Here is a 25307-nt window from a genome sequence, read left to right as displayed (position 1 = left end):
CCGATCCCCCCCCGCCCGCCCGGCTCCGCGCACCCCCGGGGCTCCGTCCGGTCCCCGAGGCTCCCGCGAGGCTCCCGGTGCCCCCAGTACCGGGGCTCGGCGAGATTCTCCCCCCGGGCACTCCTGCCCCCAGGGCTCCCCGGGAGCCCGCTCCCGTCCCGTCCCGGTGTGCCGTCGCCGAAGCGGCGCTGGGGCGGCTCGGGGGCTTCAGCCGCGCTCCCGTCCCGCGTAGGGTCGGACCCCCGCGCCCCCCGCCCGGCCCCGCCCGGCTCCACGGCGCGCCGGGGCAGAGCGCGGCTCCGCCGCTTCGCCAAGTAAGGAGCGGGCCGTGCCGGGCCGTGCCGAGCCGGTGCTGCCCGGAGGGGCGGCGGGGTGGAATCGGCGGGGCTGCGATGCCCCTGTTTGGCAGCGCCGGTTCCAGAGCCGGTAACGGACAGCGCGAGGAGGCGGAGGAGCGTTTTGAATAGGGCTGTTTTTATTTGAACCTGTGTGCGTGCTCTGTCCCGTGTGGGATGTGCTCACCTCGGGGCCGGCACTTGGACACCCCTGGGGCACCGCAGCGGAGAGTCCTGGTTTGCCTTTGGCTGCAGCCCCTCTGGGGGCAGGTGATGCCGCGGGTGTGAGGTCAGGTGGCACAGAGGGCCGACATCAAGGGGCTTACATCGTGCTTCTTACGACACAGCACAGCTGCATCACAAAAGACCCTCCTGCCGCTTATTACTGAGACCTCACAGAGGCTGAGTGGGGCCGGGAGGAAGGACTGCTGCTGGGGAAGTGAGGGCAGCGTTGGTCGGCATCTCATCTGAGCGCTGTGGGTACCAGGGGAGCGGAGTCTCCTCCGTGGGGATGCGGAGAATCACCTCGGTGTCTGGTGTGCACCTGAGCAGAGAGAGGAGGTACGAGGGACAAAGGAAAGAGCAGGAAAGGCAGCTGTGCTGAGGGAGCGGTGGACAAAAGCCCTATGAAAGCAGAGGTGGGGTTGTGGGGCACAGCTCTCGCTCAGCATGAAGCAGAGCGCAGCACAACTGCCCAGCAAACCCTGTCCCGGCTGAGGGAGAAGAACAAAATCAGCTGCCCCTCCGTCAATCCCAAAAGACAAACAAAAGCAGAGAAAGCACATCAGAGCAGCCGGTTACATCTGCTTTCTCACACAGAAAGGACAAACGCAGCAAGCTGGGCTTGCTCAGAGGTGTGCTCATCTGTCTGTGCATCAGGCCAGGACAAACTGTGCCAAAAGTGCCTCCAATGCAGGACTCCAAGCTGCTAGCAAAACCTACCTGGGCTCTCTTGAAGGATGGGGGTTTTTAAAGAGGGAAGGCAGAAATGCAGACACGAGTGGGTACATGGGGGCTTCCAGCTCCTCGGGGCTTCACAGAGAGCCAGCAACAGTCCCACATTGCTGGGTGCCTTTGCACTTCCAGGCTAAGCGCAGCTTACGCCCGGTTTTACTCTTTCAAGTAGCAAAGCCTGGAACCAAAGGGTTAATTGGAAACACGGACGGCTGGTGGAGTCGTGTGAAAAGTTGCAGGGAGGTCAGTGGGAATCAGCAGAGATGGCGGAGAGGCTCTGGCACGGAGTGCTGCCTGTCAGGGCGGGTAAGCACCGAATGCCTGACTTGTGATATTACACAAACTTTCCACTTGGGCCTTCCTGCTATTTTTAACTTTTCTCCCAGCCACCCTCAGTAACCCCAGCCCCACCAGCTGCCGAGCCTAACAAATTCCTTTTTTTTTTTTTTTAATCATTCTTTTATCGGAAAAAAAAAAAAAAGGAAGTTGTACTAATCCATCATGCAGCCACTCGCCTCTCCCACAGCCTCCTGACACGTTCCAGGCTGTCCTCCTGCTTCACATCACTCCTCTGCAGCCGTACCTGGTTTACTGTTAGAACCCAGTGAGGTCCAGCCTCCCTGGAGAGAAAAGCCTCCCTTAACAGGTATCTCTGTGCTGTGAGCAATGCGTATAGCTGCTGCAAATAAACATCGGCACGCACGAAGTACTGCACACAGCTGCAGGTTTCAGGCTACGTCACAGTCAAGATTTAAACATATTTGACCAATTTTTGGTCAAGTTTATAACCCTGATCAGCTGACAGCATAGAAAGCTGAGGCACTCAACTGCTCTGAATCACCTGTGCTCTGGGCAGGACCCCAGCACTGTGGGACAAGGTGCAGCATCAGCCTCCAGCTTGCTGTTTGCTGGGATGGGCTCCCACCACGGCTGTGGTAGAAAATAACTTGTCACAGCAGGCTGCTGGTATACCTCAGCCTACAGACTTGGCCAGCCTGTCCCTCGGCCCTGGAGAGGATAGCCCCACGGTCCCGTGAGCCATCTGGCAGAGCCTTCTCCCCGTCAACAAACAGCAAGGATTCTCCTTGCCCTTCATAACTTTAATATCTAGCATAAACACGGTGCACAATGGTGGGAGGGAGTGGAGATTAACCACAGCCTCCGTTCTGCAAGTAATCAGCTACCAATGAACGAGGGCAGGGAAAGAGCGCTGGGAAAGACAACAAAGTGTTGCCTTTTTGCTGCCAGTGAATGCCTCAGACTTTTTTTTTCTTTTTTCTTTTTTTCTTTTTTTTTTTTTACATATTAGGGAAATGGCTGCCCATCTTTGTTCCCACAGACTGCTCGTGCCATTTCACACAACCAGCAAAGTGGCTTGAGATGGGTAAGTCCTGCCCTCCGCAGGAGCTTGGCCACCTCCCTTTAGTTTTGCTTCCCAAACACAGAGAGAAAAGAACAATAAAGTAAGAATCGATGCAGTCACGAGGGCCTTGAAAAGCTCTGCTGCTTCTCCCGCCTGTTCCTGCAGTTAATAATTATCACCATTTACAGGATGGACAAAAGGAAGCCTAGAAGTGAGATGAGAAGTGACCAAAGCTGACAGCACACTGCTGTTATTTTGGCTGCTTCCTCGCTGCTATTAGGCAAGCCATGAGACCTGGCAGCAATCTGTCCCAGCAGGACCACAGTAAGCTGTGAGTTTATATCCAGACTGCATGTAGGTTTGACAGTGGTATCTGTGGCAGTTGCACAAAGGCTCAACACCAGACTCTTCCTACCCAAGGCCACAGAGAAAAGCATGTGCCTGCACATCGACCAGCCTTACTTCTCTGGGAATTCACTGGCTTACTTTGGTCTGTGGAGAAAAACATCAGCAAAGATCATCTCTCTTGGGTCTCTTGCACTCTGGCGGAGTGTCTGGACGCTTCTCTTCAGCTCGCTGATCTCCTCTTCCAGGTCTTTAATAATCTGAATGAATTACATTTTTAAGAGTTCTTTATTTTACAGTAGAAGCAGTAATTAAAGTTCTAGAGATTTTACAAACAGCAGAGCTAGAAAACATCCCTCATGCAAGTGAGTTCCCTAAGAGGACATCCTGAGGGTGAGCAGTCCAGCAGGCATTGCAGGAAGTCTATCAGCCCACTGGCTCCAGTGGAAGCAGAAAGCAACAGACCCCACTTGGCAAACAAAACCCTCATAAAGGGCAAGGGCTGAGGGTGGCTGGCTCTGCCTTACTGTGCTGGCTCTTCCCCAGTCCACTCACCTCTTTTTGTCTTCTTATTTCATGTCGAAGAACGTGATTGTTGATGACCATCTGCTTCAGCCCATCCTGGTGCAGCAACACCTCCTATGTGAGTGAAGAGAAGAAACTCACACTAACCACAGCATGAGACCCTGCCACGGTCAGATGCCAAAGCTGGCTGCATTTAGATGCATTATTCTTCAAGGAAATAATTCCTGCTTGAATAAGGTTTTGGTTCCAGGTCTACAAAGAGATCCCATTGGGATGACCATAGAACAAGACTCTGCAACTCAAGAAATCTGGTTCAGCTTCCCAGGGAAAGCTCATTAATATTGCTTGGGTTACTTGTATCATCTGTGCTTACAAATTCACCTGTAAAAGCAGACAGCAGTCCTGCATCAGAGCAAGCTGAAAAAGGACTCAGTGATTGATATTTTCTCAGTGCTCTCAAGCAGCTCACCCAGAAAAAGTGCTGAGCATACCACGCAAGCAGAAACTGTACAAAAGGAGCTCTTTCTGTTCTGAGGTGAGTTTCCTCAGCAGTGTCCCCACCTAGCAGCTGGGCAGCTGCCTAAGTAATGTAATAAAGCAGGGTGAACGTTGGATCACATGGCAAACTCTCAGGAACAAGCCTGAGAATATTTCATCACATTAGAGTGGCTTGTCATGGACGCTCCCAGCTGACAGACAGCTCCAGTTTGGAGCAGAGCAGCAATGCTTTGGTGTTCTTTGTGTGCCAGCTAATGTGCAATTGCTAATGGGCAACATCTAGAAACCCCTGGCTTGTCTCACAGCTCCCACAAACGGATCCCCTCTGCCAAGACATTCCACAAACCTCCGCAACTTTCTGTAATATCTCTTCTTGTTCTAGCTGTGTTTTTTCTTCCAGTTCCTCCAGAATGGCCTTTCCCATTTTTTCTGTCTCGTCTATCTCATCCTGAGAGCGGCAGGAGGCAGTGCACAGAAACGACAAGAGCATTAATTAAGACAAGCATTGCATTCCTTCCACCCCTGCCCTCTCCTGCCTCCCTAGCGATGCTGCAGGGGAAGAGAGGTCTCAGCACCTGCTGTTGCTTCTTCAGGTTTTGGATGTTGGACAGCAGAAGGACTATCTGCATAGCTTGGTTTAGATAATCCATCTCTGTGTAGGTCCGAAGGATGCTGAGCTCGTCCTGGAGAACCTGTACTTTTGATGTGACTTCATCCAGTTGCTGCTGTAGCTCTAATTGAAAGTCAAAGCAGAGAATGTCATTTCAGGGGATCCAGAGGCTGTCCTGCATACACCTGAACCAGATGATGCACCGTGTGGGAAGTAATCTGGATTAGAGAGATTGCATACTACGTGAGCACAGGGAATGAATGGCCACTCCAAATCAGACCACCTTGACCAGATCCTGCCCCAGTGGAATGGTGCAAACAGCTGCCAAGGAGATGACTCTCCCCACCCCCTTATACACAGGCTGATGGTTGCCACAGAGCTCTGCCCTTCCTGACAGGAACATTACCCCCACACAACAACTGGAAGATTCATTTTCAGGAAGTGAACCGTTTGACATTCATAACATCAGTGCAGTGTCTTAGGCTGGAAACAAGATGGAAAGCACAGGTAACACGCTTATGTAAACCCTATTTCATAGTAATGAGAGCAACTCACTTCCCAGATTCTTCTCCATTGTTTTTTCCATTTCCTGGAGCTCTGCCCTTGCCATATCCAGCTGGTTCTGACTGATGGTCTGTGTCATTGCCTCGATCATCTGCACAGAGAAATCCGGACACTGATCATTCCCCAGAACTACGAAGTGTCCCCATGAAGCATCCCTAATGTTCCTCTCATGCTATTGCTTGTTCTAGGAGCACAGATGAATCTGCCACTGCGGTTAGTGCCAGCTTGTGCACAGGACCTGCATTGGGGATTATCCTGGGGCTTCCAGGAACCACCTTCCCCCACAGGAGGATGTATTTGGGCTGTTAGAGGGCTGACAACTCTTGCTTGGGACAGTAATCCATCAGGAAGCTCTGTGGCTTTAAAACACAGGCACAAAACAAGAGCATCTCACAGAATCTTTGGGCATTGGAGAGCTCCCCTAGCTCTGGGGATGCTCCACTCAGTGGAACTGACCATGCAGAGCCTGGCCGTTCTTCAGCACTAACAGGAACAGTGGCACATTTCATGCTCTGCTGAACTAGGGCTGTTGGCCAACTCTAAAACCTCACCTGATATACTTCATACTGATGTAGCAAGTCTCTGGCTTGCTTGGCAGTGCTATCGTCAGTGTGCTGGATGTCCTTCATCAGCCAGCAGTTGGTCTTTGCCAGGTGGTCACTGCACTGCTTCAGCTCCTCTATGGCTTTTGTCTTCAGCTTGGTCAGGTGCTACAGGAGTTTGTGGATTAATGGATGGCAGATTCCATCAGTGCCACCTGCCCCAAGTTTGCTCACTATCACCTGCCACCCCTAGGACACTCCTATCCCATGTAAGGCCCTGACCAGCTGGCATCATGCAGCAAGCCTCAGTCTCATTGCCAAGGCACTGACTTCTCCCACCCATCCCAGTCCTGCTTCCACATTGCTTACTACCTGCTGCGTGATCATCAGTAACCACCTTTTGCTTACTAAAAAACTGAGGCCGTGTCCTCCACCTCAACCTTCTCTTTGCTAGACTAAGAACTTCTGGCACCATCAGACTTTTCTAACAGGTCACATTTCCTAAACCTCATCCCTTCCACTGCTATAGCCTGGGCTCTCTGGGTTTATCTTCAGTTTTCCTTAACAAACATCAAGGTTAAATTACAGCAGCATCAAGCAGAGCAGCGTAATTACCTCCAGTGTATTAATAAATAAATACGTGCCATTTTGCCACAGTGAGTCAGGCTGCTAGAATTTCCTCCATAAATGCAACCTGGGTAACTGTATGGATTGGCTCCCCACATTCCAGCCCCGGATATTTGTTACATGTACCATGGTCATTTTCATCTCTTCCAACATTCCAGCTAATTCAGCCTTCTTGAGCACCGATTTCCTCTCAGTAAATGCTCTGTACTTCTCTTGGGATGATGTCTTCACCACCAAGGGGGTTGTTTTCCTTGGCACAAACTGAGCTGCTGAAACAACCAAAAAGCCCCCTGTGTGTTTACACACCTCACACCCACCCCCTCCTGTCACGTGTGGCTGAGGGAAATGAGATCAACTGAAAGGCTGATTTCAAACCTTCTGCAGGCCCAGCAGAAGCAGCTCACACTCTCAGCCCAGCAGCAAAGCCTACAGAGCCTTTCCTGGTCTTTTCCAGTCCCCCCTCTTTATCCTCAGCCACTTTTTGTGCTTTTTGACGATGTCTCCCAGCAGAAAGCACAGAGTAAATGCAAACTTGGCACCGGGGGCTGGCAATGACAGAAAGGCATCTGATAAAGGGAAATCTCTCCCAACCTGCCTTGTTCTTCTGCCCTTTCTTCTTGCCTCCGTCGCTGATTGGTGGCAAAGCCAACTCGTGGGCTGGAAGTTTCTTCTCTGCCGTTGTCTTCTGCCACGTGCTGCCAACCTAAACTCAACGTAACACCACGCACAACGGATTAGGAGTCAGAAAGGCCTCCACGGCCCGGCCTGCCCTTCTCTCTGCCCCCTCCGCGAGGTCCCCTCAACTCCCTTCACCACCACCAGCACCCGGCTGACAGCGACCGGTCGCAGCCACAGCGCTCCAAACCCCGCAAACCCCTCGGGAGCACGGCACTTACTCTTCCCCTCGGCTCCACCACAGCACTCGGGCCCTTCGCGTCCATCCCCGCAGCCCCACGTGTCCCACCGCCGTCCAGTTGCGGACCACGGACCCGGCGCGGTGCCGCCTCGGGCCGCCCGAGCCGCGCTCGTTCCTCTGTCGCCACGGCAACCGGCGGCGGGCAGCCAATGGGAGCGCGCCCTGAGGCCTCAGCCAATGGGAGCCGCCCCCGCCGGGCAGCCCGCGGTCTCCGGGGCAACAGCGCGGCTGCGCTCCGCCATTGGCGCCGAGCGGGGCGGGCGGCAGCGGGGGAACGGCGCGGAGCCGCGACGGGACGGGAGTGAGGGATGCGGGGCTGCGGCCGTGAGGGAGAAATAAATTACGGAACGGAGTCCCGGAGATGCGAATGTGGTCCGTGCGCATAGCGTACGGACGGGGTTACGGATTGTGCTCGTGATTTGGTGACCCCCGAAACGCCGCGTTGCGGTGTTGTGCGTTCAGCCCCGCGGGGACGGACCTGTCCAAGTGATGGAGGGATGCAAGCACGGCGGAACGACGTCAGGGGTCGTGGGGTTGGAGAGCTCGGGTCGGGAGGGAAGCACTGCAGTGCTCGGAGCAGCACCGAGGGCACCCAGGGGGGACCGACGTCTGCTTCGTGGCGAGGTGCTGTACTGCATGCAGGGTTTCCGTCGGCAGAAAGTAAAGGCAGTTCGTGGCACAGGCACGGGGAAGGTCACCGTCTCTGGGGTGTTCAAGAATGGTGGAGGTGTGGCACTGAGGTGTGGTGGGCTGTGGTTGGTCTTGGGGACCTTAAAATTTCCAACCTGAATGATCCCATGTGTTTATGGGGTACGGGGGTGAGCGGGGAGGGAGCACGGAGGGGGTCGGGATGCCCAGGAGGGAAAAGGGATCCCGGTGCTGGAAGCTGTGGGGTGAACCATGGGCACAGTGATGCTCGTGCTGGGAGGTCGCTGGGGAGTGCCCCCCTCCCCCCAGGGTGCGGGTAACGGGGCGCGCCTCGGTGCCGTTCTCTCCAGCAACCCTTCTCCGGTGGTCGCCCATTGGCAGCGGGGGAAATTCCCCCCCGCCCCGCGCCCAATGGGCCGGGAGGGGCGGCGCCTCCCATTGACAGAACCGGCGCGGCCGTGTTTACCGGGGGCGGGGCGGGGCGGCGGCGGCTGCCGCTGCTATAAGAGCCGTACCGGGGGGCGAAAGGGGCGTGCGGCTACAAGGCTGCCCGCACCGCCCCGGACCCGCAACCCGCCCGGACCGAGCGCATCCCCGAAGCGAGCGCATCCCCGGGGCGGTGCGGAGCGGAGCGGACCCGACCCGATCCGACCCAGAGCATCCCCGGACCCAGAGCATCCCTAGAGCATCCCCGGACTCAGAGCATCCCCAGAGCGCTGCAGCGCATCCCCGAGCCGCCGCATCCCGGGGTCCCACCGAAGCCGCCCCGCAGCCACCGCCCCGGCGGAGCCGTGCCCCCCCGGGTCCCTCCGCGGCCCCCCGCGCCCCGCCCCGCCGCCGCCGCCGCCGCCCGTTCCGCACAATGGGGGCGGCGCGGCGCGGCGCGTAGCGGCCGGCGGGGAGGGAGAGGCGGCGGTAAGGGGGGAGCCGGGGGGGCCGACATGGTGCAGCGAGCCATGCGGGGAAGGGGCTCGGAGGGGCGGCGGGAGCCCTGCGCTCCTCTGCCCGCCCACGACGCGGAACCCGCCTGGTGCAAAACGCCCAGCGGTCACATCAAGCGGCCCATGAACGCCTTCATGGTGTGGTCGCAGCACGAGCGCCGCAAGATCATGGACCAGTGGCCCGACATGCACAACGCCGAGATCTCCAAGCGCCTGGGTCGGCGCTGGCAGCTCCTGCACGACTCCGAGAAGATCCCCTTTGTGAAGGAGGCCGAGCGCCTGCGCCTCAAGCACATGGCCGATTACCCCGACTACAAATACCGCCCTCGGAAAAAGGGCAAAGTGGGCACCGCCACCGCCCGCCCGCGTCTCCCGGTGAAGATCAAACCCTCGGTGCTGGGCCGCGTCCCCGCCGCCCGCAGGCAGCCCTCCAAGCCGCCCCCCGAGCCGGGCATCGCGCAGCGCCCGCCGGAGCCGCCCGCCGAGGACCGCCCCGGCACGGCCACGTGGAACGCGGTGCCCGCCGGCGAGCGCAGCCCCGCGGCCGCCACCAGCCCCGAGCCGCGCCCGGAGAGCGCGTCCCCATCTCCCGCACCGGCCGGTTCGCCTCCGTCCTCCCTGGGTTCCTCGGACGAGGAGCTGGAGGAGGAGCTGCTGGGCGTGCTGCCCGCGCGGGCACCGGGTGGCACGGCGTGCGGGGCTCTGGACTGGTCCGTCCTGGACAAGGACCTCGATCTGTTCCCGCGGGGCGCGTCCTCGCACTTCGAATTCCCGGACTATTGCACGCCCGAGGTGACGGAGATGATCGCGGGGGACTGGCTCATGTCCAGCATCTCGGACTTGGTCTTTACCTACTGAGTGCCGCGCTCTGCAGGTAACTCCTCTTCTTTTCCCACAATCAGGTCGTCTCAAAAAAAAAAAAAAGAAAAAAAAGAAAGAAAAAGAAAAAAAAAAAAAGAAAAAAAACAAAAACCGAAACCAGCTGTTTACATGCAGGAATCAGGTATTTAGCCTTGAAGCCGCTGGAAGGCAGAGCTCCCTGCTCCCCCCATCCCCCCCGGCACACACCCACTCCTCCTCCATCCATCCATGGCAGTGCAGGGCTCAGCCCTCCTCGCTGCACGGCACGCTGCCGTTCTTCGCCCATGAAAGGCGACTGCCTGGCAGGGTCCCATTGTCACCATCCCCTGCCAGACCCCTTCCCCCTGCAGCTCTGTCCCTGCCTCGCGCTGCCCCATTTTCTCCTCCTTAGCTCTCCCACTCGTCCATCCCTTGGAGAACAGCCAATTTCCTTTATTATCATTATTATTATTTGCTTTTTTGGATTGCATAGAAAGCAAGTCTTCGATTCTCTCCTGTTCCTCATAGCAGCCCTTTGGGAGCGCTACCTTTGGCCGCACCGTGCCCGAGGCTCTCCGTGGTGGCAGAACCCATCTCAATCCCTCCCTACCTGCTGCCCTGTGCTGCGGGGTCCCCGCCTTTGGGGTCGGGGGTCCCTCAGGACCGGCTCTCTCCTCGCGTTTTGGCTGCGGCGCGTTCTCCCCGCCACTGGGTTTGGGGCAGAGCGAAGTTGCACGCACGTGATCCGCACGTGGCGCGGGGAGGCTGCGTTATTCCTCTCTCCAGGCATTTGTGCACAGCCTCCCGCACCGTGAGCCCGTGCTGTAGGGCAGCCTGCCCGGCATTAACGCCCCGGCGTGGGGTGCCCACGCCTGTATGGGACCCACTCTGGGCTCGTCCCCCATGGCTGGCGAAGCCCGTGCTGCAGGAAATCTGCCGTAAGCTCTCGCGCGGGGCCACCACCGCCACCAGCAGCTGATGCTGGTGGAGATGTGGGGTGCGGGTGGTGCTCTGGTGCAGCGATCCTGTGTGGTGCACCCGGTGTTGGCTCCGGGAGCCTGGGCTTCATTGCAGAGCAGCGCTGCAGAGCTCCCCAGCAGGGCAGCTCCTGCTGCAGCGCTCCTCCGGCCGCGTTTGTCTTTGCTTTCCCCAATGGTTCCTTCCTGCAGCAATCCGCCTCCTCCCGCTGTCTGTGAGCACATGGCCGTGGTGCCGGCAGGGCGGGGGATGCGGAGCTCCATCCCACGTCTGTGTGGCACGGAAGCGGCTTCTGAGGTCCTCGATTCCAAAGTGGGAATCTGGGCACGAAGGATCCCCCTAACCCTACCCGTCCCCGCTTTGGGGGGATGCCGTTTCCTCCGGATGCACGCAGCCCCACGTGCACCCTTTGCAACGGGGCTGGATGGAGCCACGAGCAGGGCACGCTCAGCCCCTTTGTCCCCCTCTATGGGGAGCAATGTGGGGCTGCTGGCATCGCCGGAGATGCCGCAGGGAGCGCCGTGTCCCCGCTTAAGGGCACCGGGTGCCTCCCGCCCCAGTGGCCGCGGGGCTGCGGAGCCGCGAGCTCAGCGTTATCGATGTGTAGGTGTGTAGAGGTAGCTGTGGTGTGCGTGTGTCTGGTGTTGCATTCCCGACGGTGTTTAGTAGCCCCGGTGCGGGTGCGATCCTGCAAGGCAGGCGGATGCCGCCCACGTGTCCCCATGTAGAGAGCATCCCCTCCCCCTCCCCCCCCCCCCCAGACCCTCTCCCTCCGCTCCAACCCAGCAGAAAAGCCAAATGCCGAGGGGCTCCACGCACAAACCGGGTTTGGGGTTCATTGAAGGGCTTCCCCGGCGCACAGCTCCCACCCGACACCTCGCTGCCTTCTGGGGGCATCGGAGCCCCCTACCGCCGCCACATCCCACACGGGGAGCCAAACCCCAAATACCGGCAGGGCCCGAGGCCACGGTGCGGGGCTGCATCCCCAGCGTTTCCTCAGGACAGGCTCTGGCTCAGCCCCCCCCCCGAGCCCGGCCTCAAGCACAACACCGTGCGCGTGGTCCCCGTCCCCCTGCCCGCCGTGGCCCTCCTGGTGGATGTTCTGTGCTATGTGGTTGTAGTGCATAGAAGCCCCCCCCGTCCGTCCGTCCTGCCGAGCCCCCATCCCCTCCCCCAGTGTGCGAGCGAGTGTGCGTGCGCCATCCTCATCACTAGAGACAAAGCGAATCGTAATTAATAATAAGTGGAAAATAATAATAATAAAAAAATAAACCAAACCTCTCTCAGGAAGAAGCCGCCCTGGCGGCATCCCAGCGGGCCGGAGCTGCCGCGAGCACTCGGGGTTCCTTTGGTTGTGTTGGGGAGGGGTCCTGCAGCTGTTGTCTTGGGCTGGTGGAGGGGATGTCCCACCCGTGGCCACCTGACGGCACGGCCAGGGCCGGTGGTGTGGAAGCTCGGCTAGTGGTTATCCCAGTGTTGTGACTATGGAATAAAGTGTGTTGGTCTGCTCCACGTGGCTCCGGCTCCTCCTGCGCCGCTTACACCTCCCCAGCCTGCACAAACATGGGGACCCCTCAGGGATGTGGGGTTCTGGGGGTCAGAATCCAGCTCTGGCTCAGATGCAGTGGCTCCCATACAACTCCATGGGGTTCCACTACCAACCCGTGGGTCCCAACACTCAGCGGTGTTCCACTACCAACCCACGCAGGCTGTACCTGTGTGTGCACAACCATGCTGTGCATCCATGAGCACTGCGTGCTCTGTGCACGCGTGTGCTCTGTGTGTGTGCTCCATGCATGCATGTGCTCGCACAGCCCCATTGGCTCCATAGTGTGACAGCAGGCATTGATCTGGCCCCACTGGATGGGGCCTCAGGGGGAGGGCACACAGCGCTTGCATCACTCCCCCCCTCCAGCTGTTGCCACGGCAACAAGGGAGCCTGCAGCATCCTTGGGTACTACAGCATCCCTGGGTACCACCTGCCCTCCCATCCCTGCTGGGGGAGGGGCTGGGCACTGGGCTGGCCCTGCTGAGACCCTCCCATACCCACAGGACAACACCCACTGTGGGACATGGAGGTGCCTCTGCCTGTGATCTCAGCAGCACTAAGCAGCCTGGCTGTGACCCAGGCATGTGGCAGCCCTCGGCTGTGAGTCTGAGCTCCTGCACGGTGACCTCACGACACAGCAGTGTGCTGGGATGCCCCTGGTCCAGCCTGGCCTTGCTGAGCACCTGGTGCTGCCTGTACAGCCACGTGTCCCCACCGCCAGCCCCACTCTGAGTCACACACAGCAGCGGCTCACAGGCGGTGGCAGCTCTCAGCCGTGCAGCAAGGAGTCACGCTGCTCCCTTCACACTGCCCCAACCCCCCCTTGGGAAGCAGGGAGTGTGCCCAGCACTGCCTCTGATCACTGGGTCCCGGCTGTGGGATCCCACACGGAGACGGGGACAGCAAAGTGAGCACTGCTGGTGACAACGCTGGGACAGGGAAGGATGTGCTGAAACCCCCCCCAGGTAAGCAAGGAGCAGGTAGGGATGATGCTGTGTATTGGATGCAGGATGGATGTCCCTCCCAAACCCAGGCAGCACCCACTGCATGCAAGAAGGACCCTGTGGCTTCACTGGGGCTGTGGCACCAGGATGTCCCCAGGAATGGGGGACTGCTGCTTCCCCCCATGAGGCCTCTCTGGCGCCGGGCTTTGTTCAGCATCACAGCCCAGCACCGAAAGGGTCCCACACGTCATCTCCCCCCTCTCACACACCACGCTGCAGGGACGCGGTGACGAAGGGCTGAGCAGGCAGTTCCCATGGCAATGTCCCTACGGCGGCGGGGAGGGACACGGCGCTCTGACTGCGGTGGCTGCGTCCCTGCACCCAGCAGCCACGGGGACACGATGGAGGCCACGTCCCTCCCTGCCGCCCCCCCTCCATCCCCATTGCCGTCTATTGGGCGCTGCGGGTGGGCTGATGCGGGTCCCGATCCTGCTGGGTCTGTCCCAGGTCAGGCAGGGCACGGAGTGCCCCCTCCCCTATCACATCCCACGGGGATAAGGGCTTCGCTGTCCCAGGCAGCAATGGCAGTCCCTTCAGTGCTCCCCAGAATGCGCAGGGGACACATCTGGCACTGGCACCCCATCCCCTGCCCTGTGCCCAGAGAACTAAGCCTGTGGGTGCTGGGACTGTGGGGAGGGCTCAGGTGATGCATCACCCCCCCCCCCCACAGTCCCCCAGGCCAGATGCCCACCCTTCAGCCCTCCTGCAGCTGCAGCCGCGGCCCTAGCGTGGCACAGGGGAAGTGGTACGGGGTGCGCTCCTACCTCCACCTCTTCTATGAGGACTGCACTGGGGCCAGCCCTGATGGGGACACAGATGAGTCTTCACCTTCCCATCCCCACAGTGTATGGCCCTCCATTATCTGGAAGGTAAGAGATCCCTCCCCCCCAATTTTTTCTTCCCTCTCATCTTGTATGAAGTACTCATGGCACCCCAATGCCAGCCACGCACTCCTCTAGGCTGACCTGCTCCCCATTCCTGTTCCCAGGTGACCCTCTCCACAGGCACTCTGTTTCTGCTGGTGGGAGTGGCTGCCCTGACCACAGGCTGGCTGGTGCCCCCCAGGCTGGAGGGCATCGAGGAAGAGGATCTGGTGGTGCTGGACGTGCAGGCCATGCGCTATAACCACGTGCTGAGTGTGTGCCGGCTGCTGGGCACGGCGCTGTGCATCACAGCTGCAGTGCTGGGTGCTGTGGGGCTGCTCTGCTGTGTGCTGGGCAGAGCTTGGGGTGGCCCCCAAGAAGATGAGCAGCAGCTGTCACCCATCCTGCAGAGCAGCCCCCAGGGCCCCGCGCTGCCTTTCGGTGCCTCCCAGCTCCATGGTGTCCAGCCCCGGCAGGAGGTGTGAATGCACTGGCTGCACTGCTGCTGCTAGGTAAAATGCTGGGAAATCCTCTGCTTGAGGCTGCGTGGGTGGGGGTGAGCAGGGTGGGAGGAGGGGAGGCTGCTTGGGCTGGGGTGCTGCAACCCAGTTCATAGATGTGGTGGGGATGGGATGGGATGGGATGGGATGGGATGGGATGGGATGGAGCAGGCAGCTGCCCAGCAAAGCCCTGATCCTGGCCTGACACAGCCTGATCTCAGCCCAGCTCCAGCCTGGACTCAACTAGATCCCACCTTGGATCCCTTCCTGGCACCCAGATGGCTGACCCTGGATCCCAGCTGTGCCACAGAGACTCACTGCGCTCAGTGCCATCCTCCACCTGCAAGGATCCTCTGCACCATCGGCCACCACCAGGTCCTGGCCCGGGACATTCCAGCAGAGGACTGCAGCTCCTCCACCTGCTCCCCAACCAGCCATGGGGACGGACAGGCACAGCCACCAGCTGTAAATGCCCGATGCTGCCAGGTGCTTGCAGTGGGAGCTCTGCCCCCAGCACAGCACCCTGCCTGCAGCCCCACGTGTTCATCCACGCTGCAGCCCCTGGGATGGAGCAGACGTTCCGCACTCACCTTGGTTTCCTTCATTTTGCTCTTTCTGGGGTGAATAAAAGATGCGTGGCTGTGGGCTGTTCTTGCTGCTGAGGCTCAGCTCCGGGGCAATGAGTGTTGTGTATGGGGGATGTGTGCTGCAGCATCAGTGCATCAGAGCTGGGCAGGGCTTTTACAACACAGAGCACACACTGCCAGGCACAGGCACCCACCTGCCCCTCACTGTCCCAAAGGTTGCTGCACAACACCCAAGATCATTTTCTTTCCCTCAGTGGAGACAACCGAGTACAAATACCCTGCCAGGCTGGGAGCAGCCCTGTGTCAACCCAAGGGACTGAGCCCACCAAGCAGCTCCCAAACGCAGCTCCACAGCCCACAGAACGCTCAAGCATCCCTTGCTTCCTTGAGGAAGGGGCCGCAGGGCCTCTGCTTTCACATTCCTTCTGAAGGGCTGAGGGCACTATTAAGAAAATTGCTCCCCCAAAGGAAGTCAGAGCAAACTAAAAATAACCCTGGCCGAGCTGGTAAACAGGCCACCAGCCTCATGCAGAGCACAGGGACACCACAGAGGGGCACAGTGCCCAGCAGTGCGGGATCTCCTCCCGGCTGGGCAGCCAGCCCCAGGCACACAATGGGCTGCTGGGTCGGGCTATTTCCATCCCTGTGCTGCCAGCCGCGCTGCTGGCGTGGGGAAGGCTGGGAGAGCCAGGGGCAAAAGCGCATGCCGGCATTCCAGAGCCGTGGGCAGAGGGAGGACGGCAGCACAAAGGCACCCGGTTGGCTCCTGCTCCTCTTCCCACGCTGCCCTGGCTGCTGTGGGATGGGACGTGGCACCAGAGTGCACGGCAGCACCGGACCCTGGTGGCACAGGGGGAGGAAAACGTTTAGTAACTGTTTATTTTACAGCAATAGGGTTTGTACAAATCTGCATTTACACAGGTATGTATAAGTCTGTACAGAGTCGCTGGAGCACCCAAAGAGACCACCTCCTCGCTCACCCTTCCCCTGGGCAACGCAGGAACTAAAGTGCACGGTGGGCAGAGAGCGGGGGGCTGCAGGAGGGCACTGTGCCCCACACACCCCTCACCTGGGGGCAGAGGGTATCCAGGCACTGCACTGCACTGCCCAGGTGTGGCACGGGACCCCCAGCAGCACCTCCAGCTCGTGGCGCAGCCACCACAAACTGGTACCACAAATTTCTAAAGTGCAAAGTCACAGCCTGCTTCCCTCACTGTTACTGCCTTGGCAGAGGCTGCTGCCGCCCCATACTGCCAGTCCCCACACGTGCAGGAAAGCACTCTGCCTTCAGCCATGGAAACAGCCATGGAAACAGCCACACAGGCCGCCACCAGCCCTCAGGAGAGGCAGAGAGAGCCCTGGTGTTGGCACCAGTGAGTGGCACGGCCAGGAGATGCCAACACAGGTGAGGGACCAGGTCCTGCTTCCCTACCTGTGTCACAGAGCGAGGGCCCACGGGGCAATCCAAAACTTACATGGATGTGGTGATGAATTTGCACACAGGTGGTCAGGGACAGGAGGGTGCTGAGCCTTGCAGGGCATGAGCTTCCTTCTATAACCAGAAATCTACAACTCTTCAACCAACATCTACATTTCAGGTGTGCAGCCCCTGGGCACAGCATGGATGGCTTTGGGCACAAGACAGCAGGGGCAGGCAGCTGGGTGGGAACCAGTCGGGGCAGGTAAGGGCACTTGTGGGAGGTTTAGCAGTTCAGAGGGGAGGTAGAGGCATAGAGTGTCTATTGGCTTTGTGTCAGTGGGATACAGAGCTCTTGAGCAGAATTTGCTGCTGAGCTTTCTTGGCAGGCAGGGAGCAGCACCCAGGTGGGGTATGCAGCATTGGGGTGGCCTTTCTGGGAAATCCCTCATCTGTGTTATTCTGAGGGGCGTCACAGAATCTGATCTGCTCGTGGGGGAGAATTATGACAGATGTCTGTAGCAGACTTTCGTCCTGTGCAAACTGCTTCTATCTGTAAAAAAAGCCATTCTCCACTTTGGAGTCTGCTCCCAAAGCTGTGAAAATGAGCAGTGTTAACGGCTCTGGTAATGCTTGTGGTGATGGGATCTGGATCAGGCAGGATGAACAACGCCTGAATCACCTCACTGACCTGATACACGACTGTGCTGCTGTTGCCAGCAGAGGACCCTGCTGGACCTGTCCCCTGCAATCTGACCAGCCCACAAACAAGAAAGTGGAATCACAAATTGTTATGCATTGGAGATGATCTCGTGGCAGGGTGCTGACAGGGGCTTGGTACAGGTTTGGTTCTACTGAGAGGCTGCCTGTAAGGAAAGAAAAGGGTCAGAGCACTGGTGAATGCAAATGGAGAAGGCAGGCTGCCCTGGCAGCCAGAGTGATACAGAGCCAGAGGGCTCCTCTATTCCACAGGAGCATGTACAAGCTCCTCACCACTAAGCAGGTCAAACCCTGCCCCGACACTCCCCCCCCTAGGTGAGCACCTGCCCTCACTCCCACTGATTATCCCTGATAGAGGATGTGGGATTGCCTCGGCACAGCCCATGCACAGCTCACCACTTGCGGTCACTTGCACAAGGCTGGAAGAGTCAGACTCATCCGTACAGTGGCGGTGTCCATCTGCTTGCCCCTGCACGGGGAGGAGAAAACAAGGTGAGTGCCGGTGTGGGGAACAATCCTGCTGGACTGGTTCCCACCAGTCTCTGTCACAAAGGCCAAGAGCATCACGGAACACGGCAAGAATAGAAAACTCTTCAGACAGGTTGTTTCCAGACACGTCCTTCCAAACATCATTCTGTGTCAACGTGGGATGTGACGACAAAGTAAGCATTTCCTTTGGCTTCAGGGGAAAATCTGGAGTTCAAACTTGGGTGCCCACTCCAGTGCACTCTTCACCACAGCCAGGGCAGCTGCTCCCAGTGCCACCGTCAGCCCCATCACTGCCAGCTTGACAAAACGGTTGGTCCTTGGCTTTGTCAAAATGGATTTTGTCCGCTCCTCCCCTCGGAGCCTCTCCCTGAAGCGCTGTCTCAACACAGTGTCTGGTCTCTGCTGCACTGATGCCAACTCAAAGTCCTTAAAAGTGGAAGCCGCGGTCCTGCAAGAGAAGAAATGGGTCAAGAAGTGCCCTAGAGCCTCCTGTCTGGGCAGGGAGGTCTTCACCAGGCAATGAGACCCGGCCAGGGCAAGGTGCAGAACCAGGCATAGCTCCTACACTGGGGGCACGAGGCCGCCCTGCACTCACCGCTCAGCCTGCTGCTGTGCTGCCTCCCTGGCGAGCTCAGATGGAGGAAACTGAACAAAAAGGTCCCCTGCTCTGCTGATCAGAGTCTCATAAGGAAGGTCCTGTGGGATCTGGGACAGGAGGTGGTGCACCGAGGCCATGTCGCACTCGCAGTCCAGAACTTCCTGCTCCCGGTAAAGCACAATCTGCAGAGGAGAGAGAGCACTGAGCACAGCCAGGGAAACAGGGACAGCTGCCTGTCACTCTTTGACACTTCAGGGCCAGAAGAGAAAAACATTTCACTTCTGCCTGAAAGATCTGCCCTTCCTCAGGGGATACACTGCACTGAGACAGAGCCCATATGGGAAGAGAAACGCAGAGGGCAGCAAAGCACCAGCACTGCCAGACCCTCTCTGCAGCCCCACGGCACCTTGCAGTGGCTCAGCACATCCCCTGCCACCATTCCAGCCAATACCTACCACAGCAGCAAAATAAATGGGCATCAGTGGATGGCAAGCCAGGAAGAAGTCGTATAATCGCACGACGTGCCTGAAGTCAGACAGAACGTGCCCAAACCACGTGATGAGCCAGCTGAGAGCAAAGATGGTTCCCACTTCCGCACTGCACGGAGAGAAAGCACAGTTAGGTGCTGCAGCTCGGAGACACTGCTGAAGCACAGCCAGCTTTTCACATTCGACCCTGAAACTTAGCATTGCTCTAGAATTTGCAAGCTTGATACCCAAAGACATGCTGGCTGTGAAACACTAACAGACAGCTGCCCAGAAAAGGGCTCTGCACAGACCCTTCTGACTTACCTCCTCACTTCTGCTTTACTGTATTCACACTACACTTCTGCATCCCTGCTGCACAACCTGGCAATTATCCCCAGAGCTAGTAACAAACCACAGACATGCAACAGCAACCCCAGAACTGCAAACTGGCAGCTTTGCATGACGTGGAATGCAAAGTAATGCAACCCCCAGCTTTTCCAACACAGGCCATAGGGGTGAAGATACCAGCATTTAAAAGCTCCCAGGATAGGCAGCACGTTTGGGTCTGCTTGTAAGCTGGGTGCCACGTGGCTTTGGACTGTTGCCATGAGCTGTGGGCCAGCTGTTGACTCACAAGAAGCCACCGTGGTGCTGGGGGCAGGCTGGTGCAAAGGGTCCCAAGTACAAGAATGTGAGAGAGGTTGGGCAGAGCCAGGGAACGTCTGCGTACCTCTGCATGAAGTCATGCACCTCAGGGTTCACCTGGTCTATGATGGGCATCAGGTAATTCAAAATGTGCTTGGTATTATCCATTGTTGGGTCCATAAAATCCCTGAGAAAAGATTTAAAAAGAATTCTCAAGAAACAACATCAGTGAGTTCTCCTCCAGTGAGGCACATAGGAAGTAAATAAGTGTACTTGCAATAAACAGCTTTGCTGGAAGGGTGGTTCTCAGTCCCAGGGAATTCTACTTGTTTGTAACAGGTCCCTGCCTACCAATCTGGGTCACAAAAAGCTTGTGTGCACACAAAACCTGACCCAGACAATCACGGTGGTGTCAATGGACACTTCTTTCTTTGCTGTACACATGAGCCCTAAAGCCTTTTCGGCTTGTCACAAGGGAGAGGAGACAAAATCCCTCCAAAGCACTCACCAACTTGAAGGCTTGCTCTCATTTCAATGCATCAAGAGGAAAGGCACTTAACCTGGGGCTTAGGACACTGGCTGTACAGACCACAGTTTCAGTACAGAATTTCCCAAGGCTCTATAAAGGCTGAGTGGGAAGCACTATGCTGAGCCCTAGCAGCCAGAGAGGCCCTGACAGGACACATGGCCAACAGAACCATGAGTAATGCGTGTGTGCTGCTTTTTCATCTTCAAGAGATAATACAAACTAACTGACGGCCCCGTCAGCCCTTCCCCAGAGCACAACTGCCTGCAAATCCACGTGCCATCTCCAGCAGCACCTCCTGGCACAGACATACAGGGCAGCCAGCCCTAATGGGGCTCTGCTTCCGGACAGGCCGCCCCTCTGCCTCCACAGCCACAGTCACAGCAGCTCCTCTCCCCTGGCTGAGTCTCTGAGTACCTGAGATGATGCGTCGAGAGCTTCTCCACCAGAGCTGTGGCCAGCCTGTCCCCAACCACCAGCAGGAAAGTGACCACGATGTCGTGGTAGCCCTGGTAGTAGTGCAGCTGCGGGTTGCGCTTCAGGACGTGGAGGATAATATCAATGAGCTCCTCCTGCAGCCCCTCTCTCTGGTCATCCGGCATCCCTGTGGGGACAAGGCACTGGTGTGATGGGCTGCATCACCCGCTGCTCCCTGCCTGCATGTTTATCAACCAGCCTCATCACAAAGGATGTGGGACAACAGGGAGAGGGCTGAGAAAGCTGTGAAAGACCCAGGTTCTTAATGCTGCTCCTGCTGGCCCTGGAGAAGCCAACCAGCTGTGAGCCTGCTTAACCTTTGGAGCTGCGGAGTCCCTACCTGCAGGAAGTCACCGTGGATGACATGGGTGGGCTTATGGGTGTTTGTACAGTGCTGTGAGGGGCAAATTGCACTGCACATCCAGCACTGCTGAGGACATTTTAATCATTTTTAATTTCCCAAGGGCTCTAGAAAAAATTAAACAGGACAAAGTTTTCACAGAAACTGTGCCAGCTGCATCAGATTGCGAGGCCTCAATCACCACAACTTTATATTGGTCCTCTGCTCACAACATGTGTTTAGGGACAGGATGTCACGGGAAAAACACTGTTCCTGCCATGCACAGCTGCAGCTGTTTTTTGGCAGTCCCTGTCAACGGAGAAAATGCCCTACAGCCAAGCAGAACGTCCCAGAGGAGATCCTGCAATGACAAAGTTCTCCTTTTCCCCTATTTCACTGATGCTTCTAAAAATAGGCAGGAGGAGGTTGCCATTCAAGGGCAAAAACAAACAAACGAAGCAGCAGCAGAGCCTTCAGGAATCAGGCAGCATCGGCACTCGAAAGAGAATCAGAGTGAATCAACTGTTTATGCAAAATAAAAGCAGCAGAAGGGGGATGCAGATCCTGGCCAGGAACAACGGCTGCTCTGCAGAGTTAGATAGCTGCTGGGTTACTTGCTTTATAAATAGCACAACAAGGCACCAGCCACCCTTCCGAACTAAACAACTGCAGAAACCTTCTGCTTCTAAAGGTTACTTCTCTTCAGTTTGGTGTGTGAACCACTGAGAGAAATCTGGCGTGGGAACAGCTGTAAAACAATCTGCTCTACCCACTAACAGATCTGCCTTCCACACTCCTCGGGCACAATCCCCTGTCTGAAATACACTGAAGCAAACGGTCAATTTGTCAAGCATTCCATCAGTCCTAATCTCACTCTGTTCACAACAGGTGAGAGCTGTGCAGGATGGGACATCTCTGTGCTGACACCATTCAACAACAGAGGACTGAGCACAGAGGGGCTCAGCACGGACAGGGAAGCATAGGTTGGCAGAAAAGCATCAGGCCCCAGCTGCAGCCCAGGCAGGGGCTGGAGGAAGCCGCCAGCTGCGGAACAGCTCCACTGTGCAAAGAAGCTGCTGTAAGCTGACACAAGGAGGCTTTCTAGAGGTCAGCCTCCCCGCAGTGCTGGTCAGGCACTCGCTGTGAGCCCCTCTCACCTGGTGGGAAGCGCCGCAGGGAGCGCCGTACGTCCAGTAACACCTGCTGGTAATCCTTGTTGTCCTCCCGCAGCTCCTTTCCTGCTGAAAGAAAAGAGGAAGCAGGTAACTGTGGAGTAGTGCAAAGGTACCAGGAAGAGCACTGGGAGATGGAACTGGCCAGGAGGATGAGGCCACACAACACCCCCATCCCATTCTTTGTACGTCACACACCAGCCCTGTCCTCTCACTTTCACTGCTGCACAAAAAGAGTGATCCAGTGCAAGGAAACAAGGCTATTACTTAAACAACGTATGTTAAAATGCTTAAACTGACTCCACTCTCAGAGTTCCTGGAAATATCCTAGCTCCACAATCTAGCTGTGAAATTCACAGCATACTCAGCAACAGCAAGGCACAACGCGCTGTGGAGGCAGTGAAGAATGGCTGAAAGAAATAATTCAGAGGAAAAAAAGCAAACACCCATTGGTAGCTAAGAGAGCTCTAACAGAAGTGAAAAGAATTTGCTGGCATGCTACCTATGCTGTCACATGAAATGCAACGCTGTCTTCCAGCAGCTCTGATCACCTTCCATAATCCAGCTCTCGACTGACATGGGGATACATGCACTTCTGAATGACCACAAATTCAGGAGCAACAACAGAATCTGTCCCCGAGGGCGGTGACTGTGACAGCTGCAGGACTTCCAGCTCCTACACCGCTGAGGTTTAAAGCCATGCAGGTGTCACATCACGCAGGTCGTGTCCCCTCCGTTCCTTCTGAGCAAAGGCTTCCCACAAACTGCCTCACCTGCAGCTGGCAGACACCTCAGCATATCCCATCCCAGCACTTCTCAGCACAGCCACCTCACCAAAGAGCGACCAAAAACAGTCTGACTGACATTTCTTGCTACCAACTGACGTCCACGTGCCAACCAGCCACACAATGCCACAAGAACCACATCTAAAGCAAACTTGTTTCTAGCACTGTCACTAAAGATAATGACACCTCCAGAGAGGAACAGAAACGTTGTTTTAGGAAGCTCTCTGTTTCCTGATGTGCCATTTACACAAGATACAGGGCGCACAGCCTACGGTGTTCATTACGCAGCACGAGTCCCTTTCTGTGTGAGCTCAATGGGAAGCACTCCAGCATGCAGAGAGAAAACTTAAAGCAGAAAGATTCTCATCAGAACCCTGTCAGGGCTGCCCTGTACCTGGCAGGGGGGGCAGGTCATCTGTGTTCACACTCAGCAGCTTTGGCCACACTTTGCAGCGGATCTCATCGGTCAGCAGCCCTCCTTCACTGATGGCCATTCGCCTGAGCGCTGCCACATCAATAGGGTCGCTGTTCAGGGCCTGGTAAATTTCTGCCACTTTTCTTTTCTTCTTAGAGTCAAAGTCTGCAAGAAAAGCACAAAGCAAGATAACAGGACATGTCAACACAGGCCTGCTGGGACAGACCACGGACCACCCACACTGTGACCAGCACAGGCTCAGCATTGGTTGTCCCACTGACACAGAAGTGCCACAGAACTGTTTGTCACCCTCATCAGATCACAGCTTCACACAGGACCATGATGGCAGCACGGAGCTATTTTGCAACTGTTTCCACTCCAGGAAGGACTGACTCAGCCCCAGCTCAGGTGTTGTGCACTCTGTAACACCTGGGCCTCATGTTCCTGCTGATTCCTGGCCAGGCAGCAGCTCCTGCCTACCATCAACCCAGGGAGAGGTCTGAACTACTGACAGCAGCTGTCCCAAGGAAGGTCACATTTAAACCACTTAAATGCATCACATTGTACTGACTTACCTCCCGACAAACACAAACTTGCTAGCTGTTAGCTTTGTGCAGGTAAGCTGCTATTAAAGGAACTGCTTTGTAGAGCACAGGGATTCTGGGGCAGCGAGGGAAGAGAGCAATGCGCACAGAGGGTGGGTTTCACATGGGTTAAATACACAGACGGCACACAGGAGCACTTAGTGTGGGGCTGAGGAAGGGCTCTGCTTCACCCTGCCCATGGTGCAGGTCAGCACAGCCTTGGGTGGGCAGCAGGGAGGCAGTTCAGGGCCACTCCATGCAACACGCAGCTCCAATCTCGCTGCTCACAGAGGCTCTGTAGGGCCACGCAGGGTGAGGCTGCCAACACCGCCCTTCCTCAGAGGGCTTTTCCAAGGGATGCAGCTCCCACTGCTCATGGAACCCAACCGGGATCCACGAGATGAGGAACTGCAGAGGACGAGGAGCTGGGTGGGGCAGACTCTCCCTGACGCCCACCTCCTGCTGCCCCGTGGGGTTTCAGTGCTCTGGGACACACAGGAGCCACGTAGTGAAGCGGTGAATGCTAAGCATCTTTTTTGGCACACTTTTTGGATGAAAACCCACTACAGCAGCTTGTGGTAGAGCTTCAGCTCCCTCTGAACGCCAACGTTAAAGCATCCAGCAAACCCCCGGTGACCGCAGCTTCCCTTTCCCTCCCACCCACCGCACGGACAGCACCGACGAGTCCCCAACGGCCGCATCCCGCGGTGCCCCATCCCGGAGCCAAACGACCCCTCGATGTCCCCCCGCCGTAACGCCCCGCCCCGCCGCATGGGGGCGCACTGCCAGCGACCCCACCCAGCGCCCGCAAGGCGGCGCTCGAGCACCCCCAGCCCACTCCCCTGAGTGAGGAGGCGCTGCCCCCCCGCTATAGGCCCGGCCGGGCCGTACCGTGGCCGCCGACGCCGTTGCGCGGCGGGCTCCGCCGGGCCATGTTTGTCCCCGGGCGCTGCGGCGCATGCCGGGCCGACGGCCGGGCCGGGTTGGGGCTGGGCGCTCCCGCACCGCCCGGTCCGGTCCCGTCCCTTCCGCGCCCCCACCCGCTCCCCCGCCCCTCCGCCGGCGGCGCGCAGGTGTTACGTCACGGCGCTGCGGTGCGCAGGCGCGGCCGCGTGGCGGTGGCGCGTGGGCTGGGCGGACGCGCGCATGCGCAGACGAAGTCGGGAAGCACGCGCGCCTCCGGGCCCGGCCCCGCGAGCCTTCGGGTTACGGCAAAACGATGTAAAAACGTGACGCGGCTCCGCGCCCTCCCGCCGGGGCAGATCGCACGCGCTGAGCCATACGGCGGCAACGGGCTACGCTCACCCGGCTTCAAACGCAGCTCCGTAGCCTCCTGCCCCCTAACCAACCTCACTCGGAGGAAGGACAGGTCGGGGCTCGGGGTCGCTCACGCCGCCGGGCGAACTGCCGCGCGTTGTGTGGTCGTAGCCGGTGCTTAAAGACACGGCACAGCCGACAGGACAAGGCCACGTTGCTCCCAGGC

At 57.7% G+C, this 25307-nt stretch overlaps 5 protein-coding genes across 11 annotated transcripts in view; 3 read left to right on the top strand and 2 right to left on the bottom strand.

Moving 5' to 3' along the window:
• Positions 1-453: 453 nt before the first annotated feature.
• Positions 454-7678, bottom strand: C22H20orf96 (chromosome 22 C20orf96 homolog). 4 transcript variants are annotated; one of them, XM_010722630.4, is made up of 10 exons: positions 7260-7425; positions 6955-7066; positions 6490-6632; positions 5746-5904; positions 5186-5285; positions 4596-4753; positions 4367-4468; positions 3553-3636; positions 3139-3257; positions 454-879 (listed from the first exon to the last, which is right to left on the bottom strand). In XM_010722630.4, exons 1-10 carry the CDS (start codon positions 7302-7304, stop codon positions 729-731), a joined length of 1173 nt encoding a protein of 390 aa, XP_010720932.2. In that variant the 5' UTR covers positions 7305-7425; the 3' UTR covers positions 454-728. The 4 variants fall into 4 exon arrangements, with proteins under 4 accessions (XP_010720932.2, XP_031412441.2, XP_085097466.1 ...); XM_031556581.2 differs by having other exon boundaries at positions 6490-6629; XM_085241340.1 differs by lacking the exon at positions 6490-6632 and having other exon boundaries at positions 7260-7678.
• An 840-nt stretch (positions 7679-8518) lies between these two features.
• PSMF1 (proteasome inhibitor subunit 1) overlaps positions 8519-25307 on the top strand; it is a 106987-nt gene continuing 90198 nt past the window's right edge. Inside the window, exon 1 of the mRNA XM_085241343.1 lies at positions 8519-8563. The gene's annotated coding sequence lies outside the window, so the exon portion shown is untranslated. The remainder of the gene's footprint in view (positions 8564-25307) is intronic.
• On the top strand, positions 8573-12179 carry SOX12 (SRY-box transcription factor 12). The gene has a single exon (XM_085241342.1). It carries the CDS (start codon positions 8869-8871, stop codon positions 9724-9726), a length of 858 nt encoding a protein of 285 aa, XP_085097468.1. The 5' UTR covers positions 8573-8868; the 3' UTR covers positions 9727-12179.
• NRSN2 (neurensin 2) lies at positions 12788-15301 on the top strand. Of its 3 annotated transcripts, none has more exons than XM_031556584.2 (4): positions 12788-13200; positions 13910-14108; positions 14228-14614; positions 14881-15301. In XM_031556584.2, exons 2-3 carry the CDS (start codon positions 13923-13925, stop codon positions 14585-14587), a joined length of 546 nt encoding a protein of 181 aa, XP_031412444.1. In that variant the 5' UTR covers positions 12788-13200; positions 13910-13922; the 3' UTR covers positions 14588-14614; positions 14881-15301. The 3 variants fall into 3 exon arrangements, with proteins under 3 accessions (XP_031412444.1, XP_019477900.1, XP_019477901.1); XM_019622355.3 differs by having other exon boundaries at positions 14813-15300; XM_019622356.3 differs by having other exon boundaries at positions 12789-13200; positions 14824-15298.
• Positions 16051-24908, bottom strand: TBC1D20 (TBC1 domain family member 20). Of its 2 annotated transcripts, none has more exons than XM_085241332.1 (8): positions 24716-24908; positions 23220-23405; positions 22026-22106; positions 20469-20655; positions 19611-19712; positions 18869-19010; positions 18411-18595; positions 16051-18263 (listed from the first exon to the last, which is right to left on the bottom strand). In XM_085241332.1, the coding sequence occupies exons 1-8, from the start codon at positions 24756-24758 to the stop codon at positions 18008-18010; spliced, it is 1182 nt and encodes a 393-aa protein (XP_085097458.1). In that variant the 5' UTR covers positions 24759-24908; the 3' UTR covers positions 16051-18007. The 2 variants fall into 2 exon arrangements, with proteins under 2 accessions (XP_085097458.1, XP_085097457.1); XM_085241331.1 differs by having other exon boundaries at positions 22026-22109; positions 24716-24907.

Source organism: Meleagris gallopavo, chromosome 22, assembly GCF_905368555.1.
Source record: "Meleagris gallopavo chromosome 22, MGAL_WU_HG_1.1, whole genome shotgun sequence".
Taxonomy (NCBI): Eukaryota; Metazoa; Chordata; class Aves; order Galliformes; family Phasianidae; genus Meleagris; species Meleagris gallopavo.
The sequence above is the reverse complement of the archived record's forward strand: the minus strand, read 5'-3'. Positions and strand labels throughout refer to the sequence as shown.

What these genes read in the sequence shown, in the direction of transcription:
- C22H20orf96 (XM_085241340.1), bottom strand. Translation starts at nt 7,663, where the DNA reads ATGCGCACGGACCACATTCGCATCTCCGGGACTCCGTTCCGTAATTTA. An exon ending in ACCTGAAGAAGCAACAGCAG is followed by an intron (nt 4,469 to 4,595) that starts GTGCTGAGACCT and finishes TGCCGCTCTCAG; the next exon opens with GATGAGATAGACGAGACAGA. An exon ending in GTTTTTCTCCACAGACCAAA is followed by an intron (nt 880 to 3,138) that starts GTAAGCCAGTGA and finishes CTCTCTGCTCAG; the next exon opens with GTGCACACCAGACACCGAGG.
- TBC1D20 (XM_085241331.1), bottom strand. Translation starts at nt 24,758, where the DNA reads ATGGCCCGGCGGAGCCCGCCGCGCAACGGCGTCGGCGGCCACG. An exon ending in CAACGGCGTCGGCGGCCACG is followed by an intron (nt 23,406 to 24,715) that starts GTACGGCCCGGC and finishes CTTTTCTTGCAG; the next exon opens with ACTTTGACTCTAAGAAGAAA. An exon ending in GCACAGCAGCAGGCTGAGCG is followed by an intron (nt 18,264 to 18,410) that starts GTGAGTGCAGGG and finishes CTTCTCTTGCAG; the next exon opens with GACCGCGGCTTCCACTTTTA.
- SOX12 (XM_085241342.1), top strand. Translation starts at nt 8,869, where the DNA reads ATGGTGCAGCGAGCCATGCGGGGAAGGGGCTCGGAGGGGCGGCGGGAG.
- NRSN2 (XM_031556584.2), top strand. Translation starts at nt 13,923, where the DNA reads ATGCCCACCCTTCAGCCCTCCTGCAGCTGCAGCCGCGGCCCTAGCGTG. An exon ending in GGCCCTCCATTATCTGGAAG is followed by an intron (nt 14,109 to 14,227) that starts GTAAGAGATCCC and finishes TCCTGTTCCCAG; the next exon opens with GTGACCCTCTCCACAGGCAC.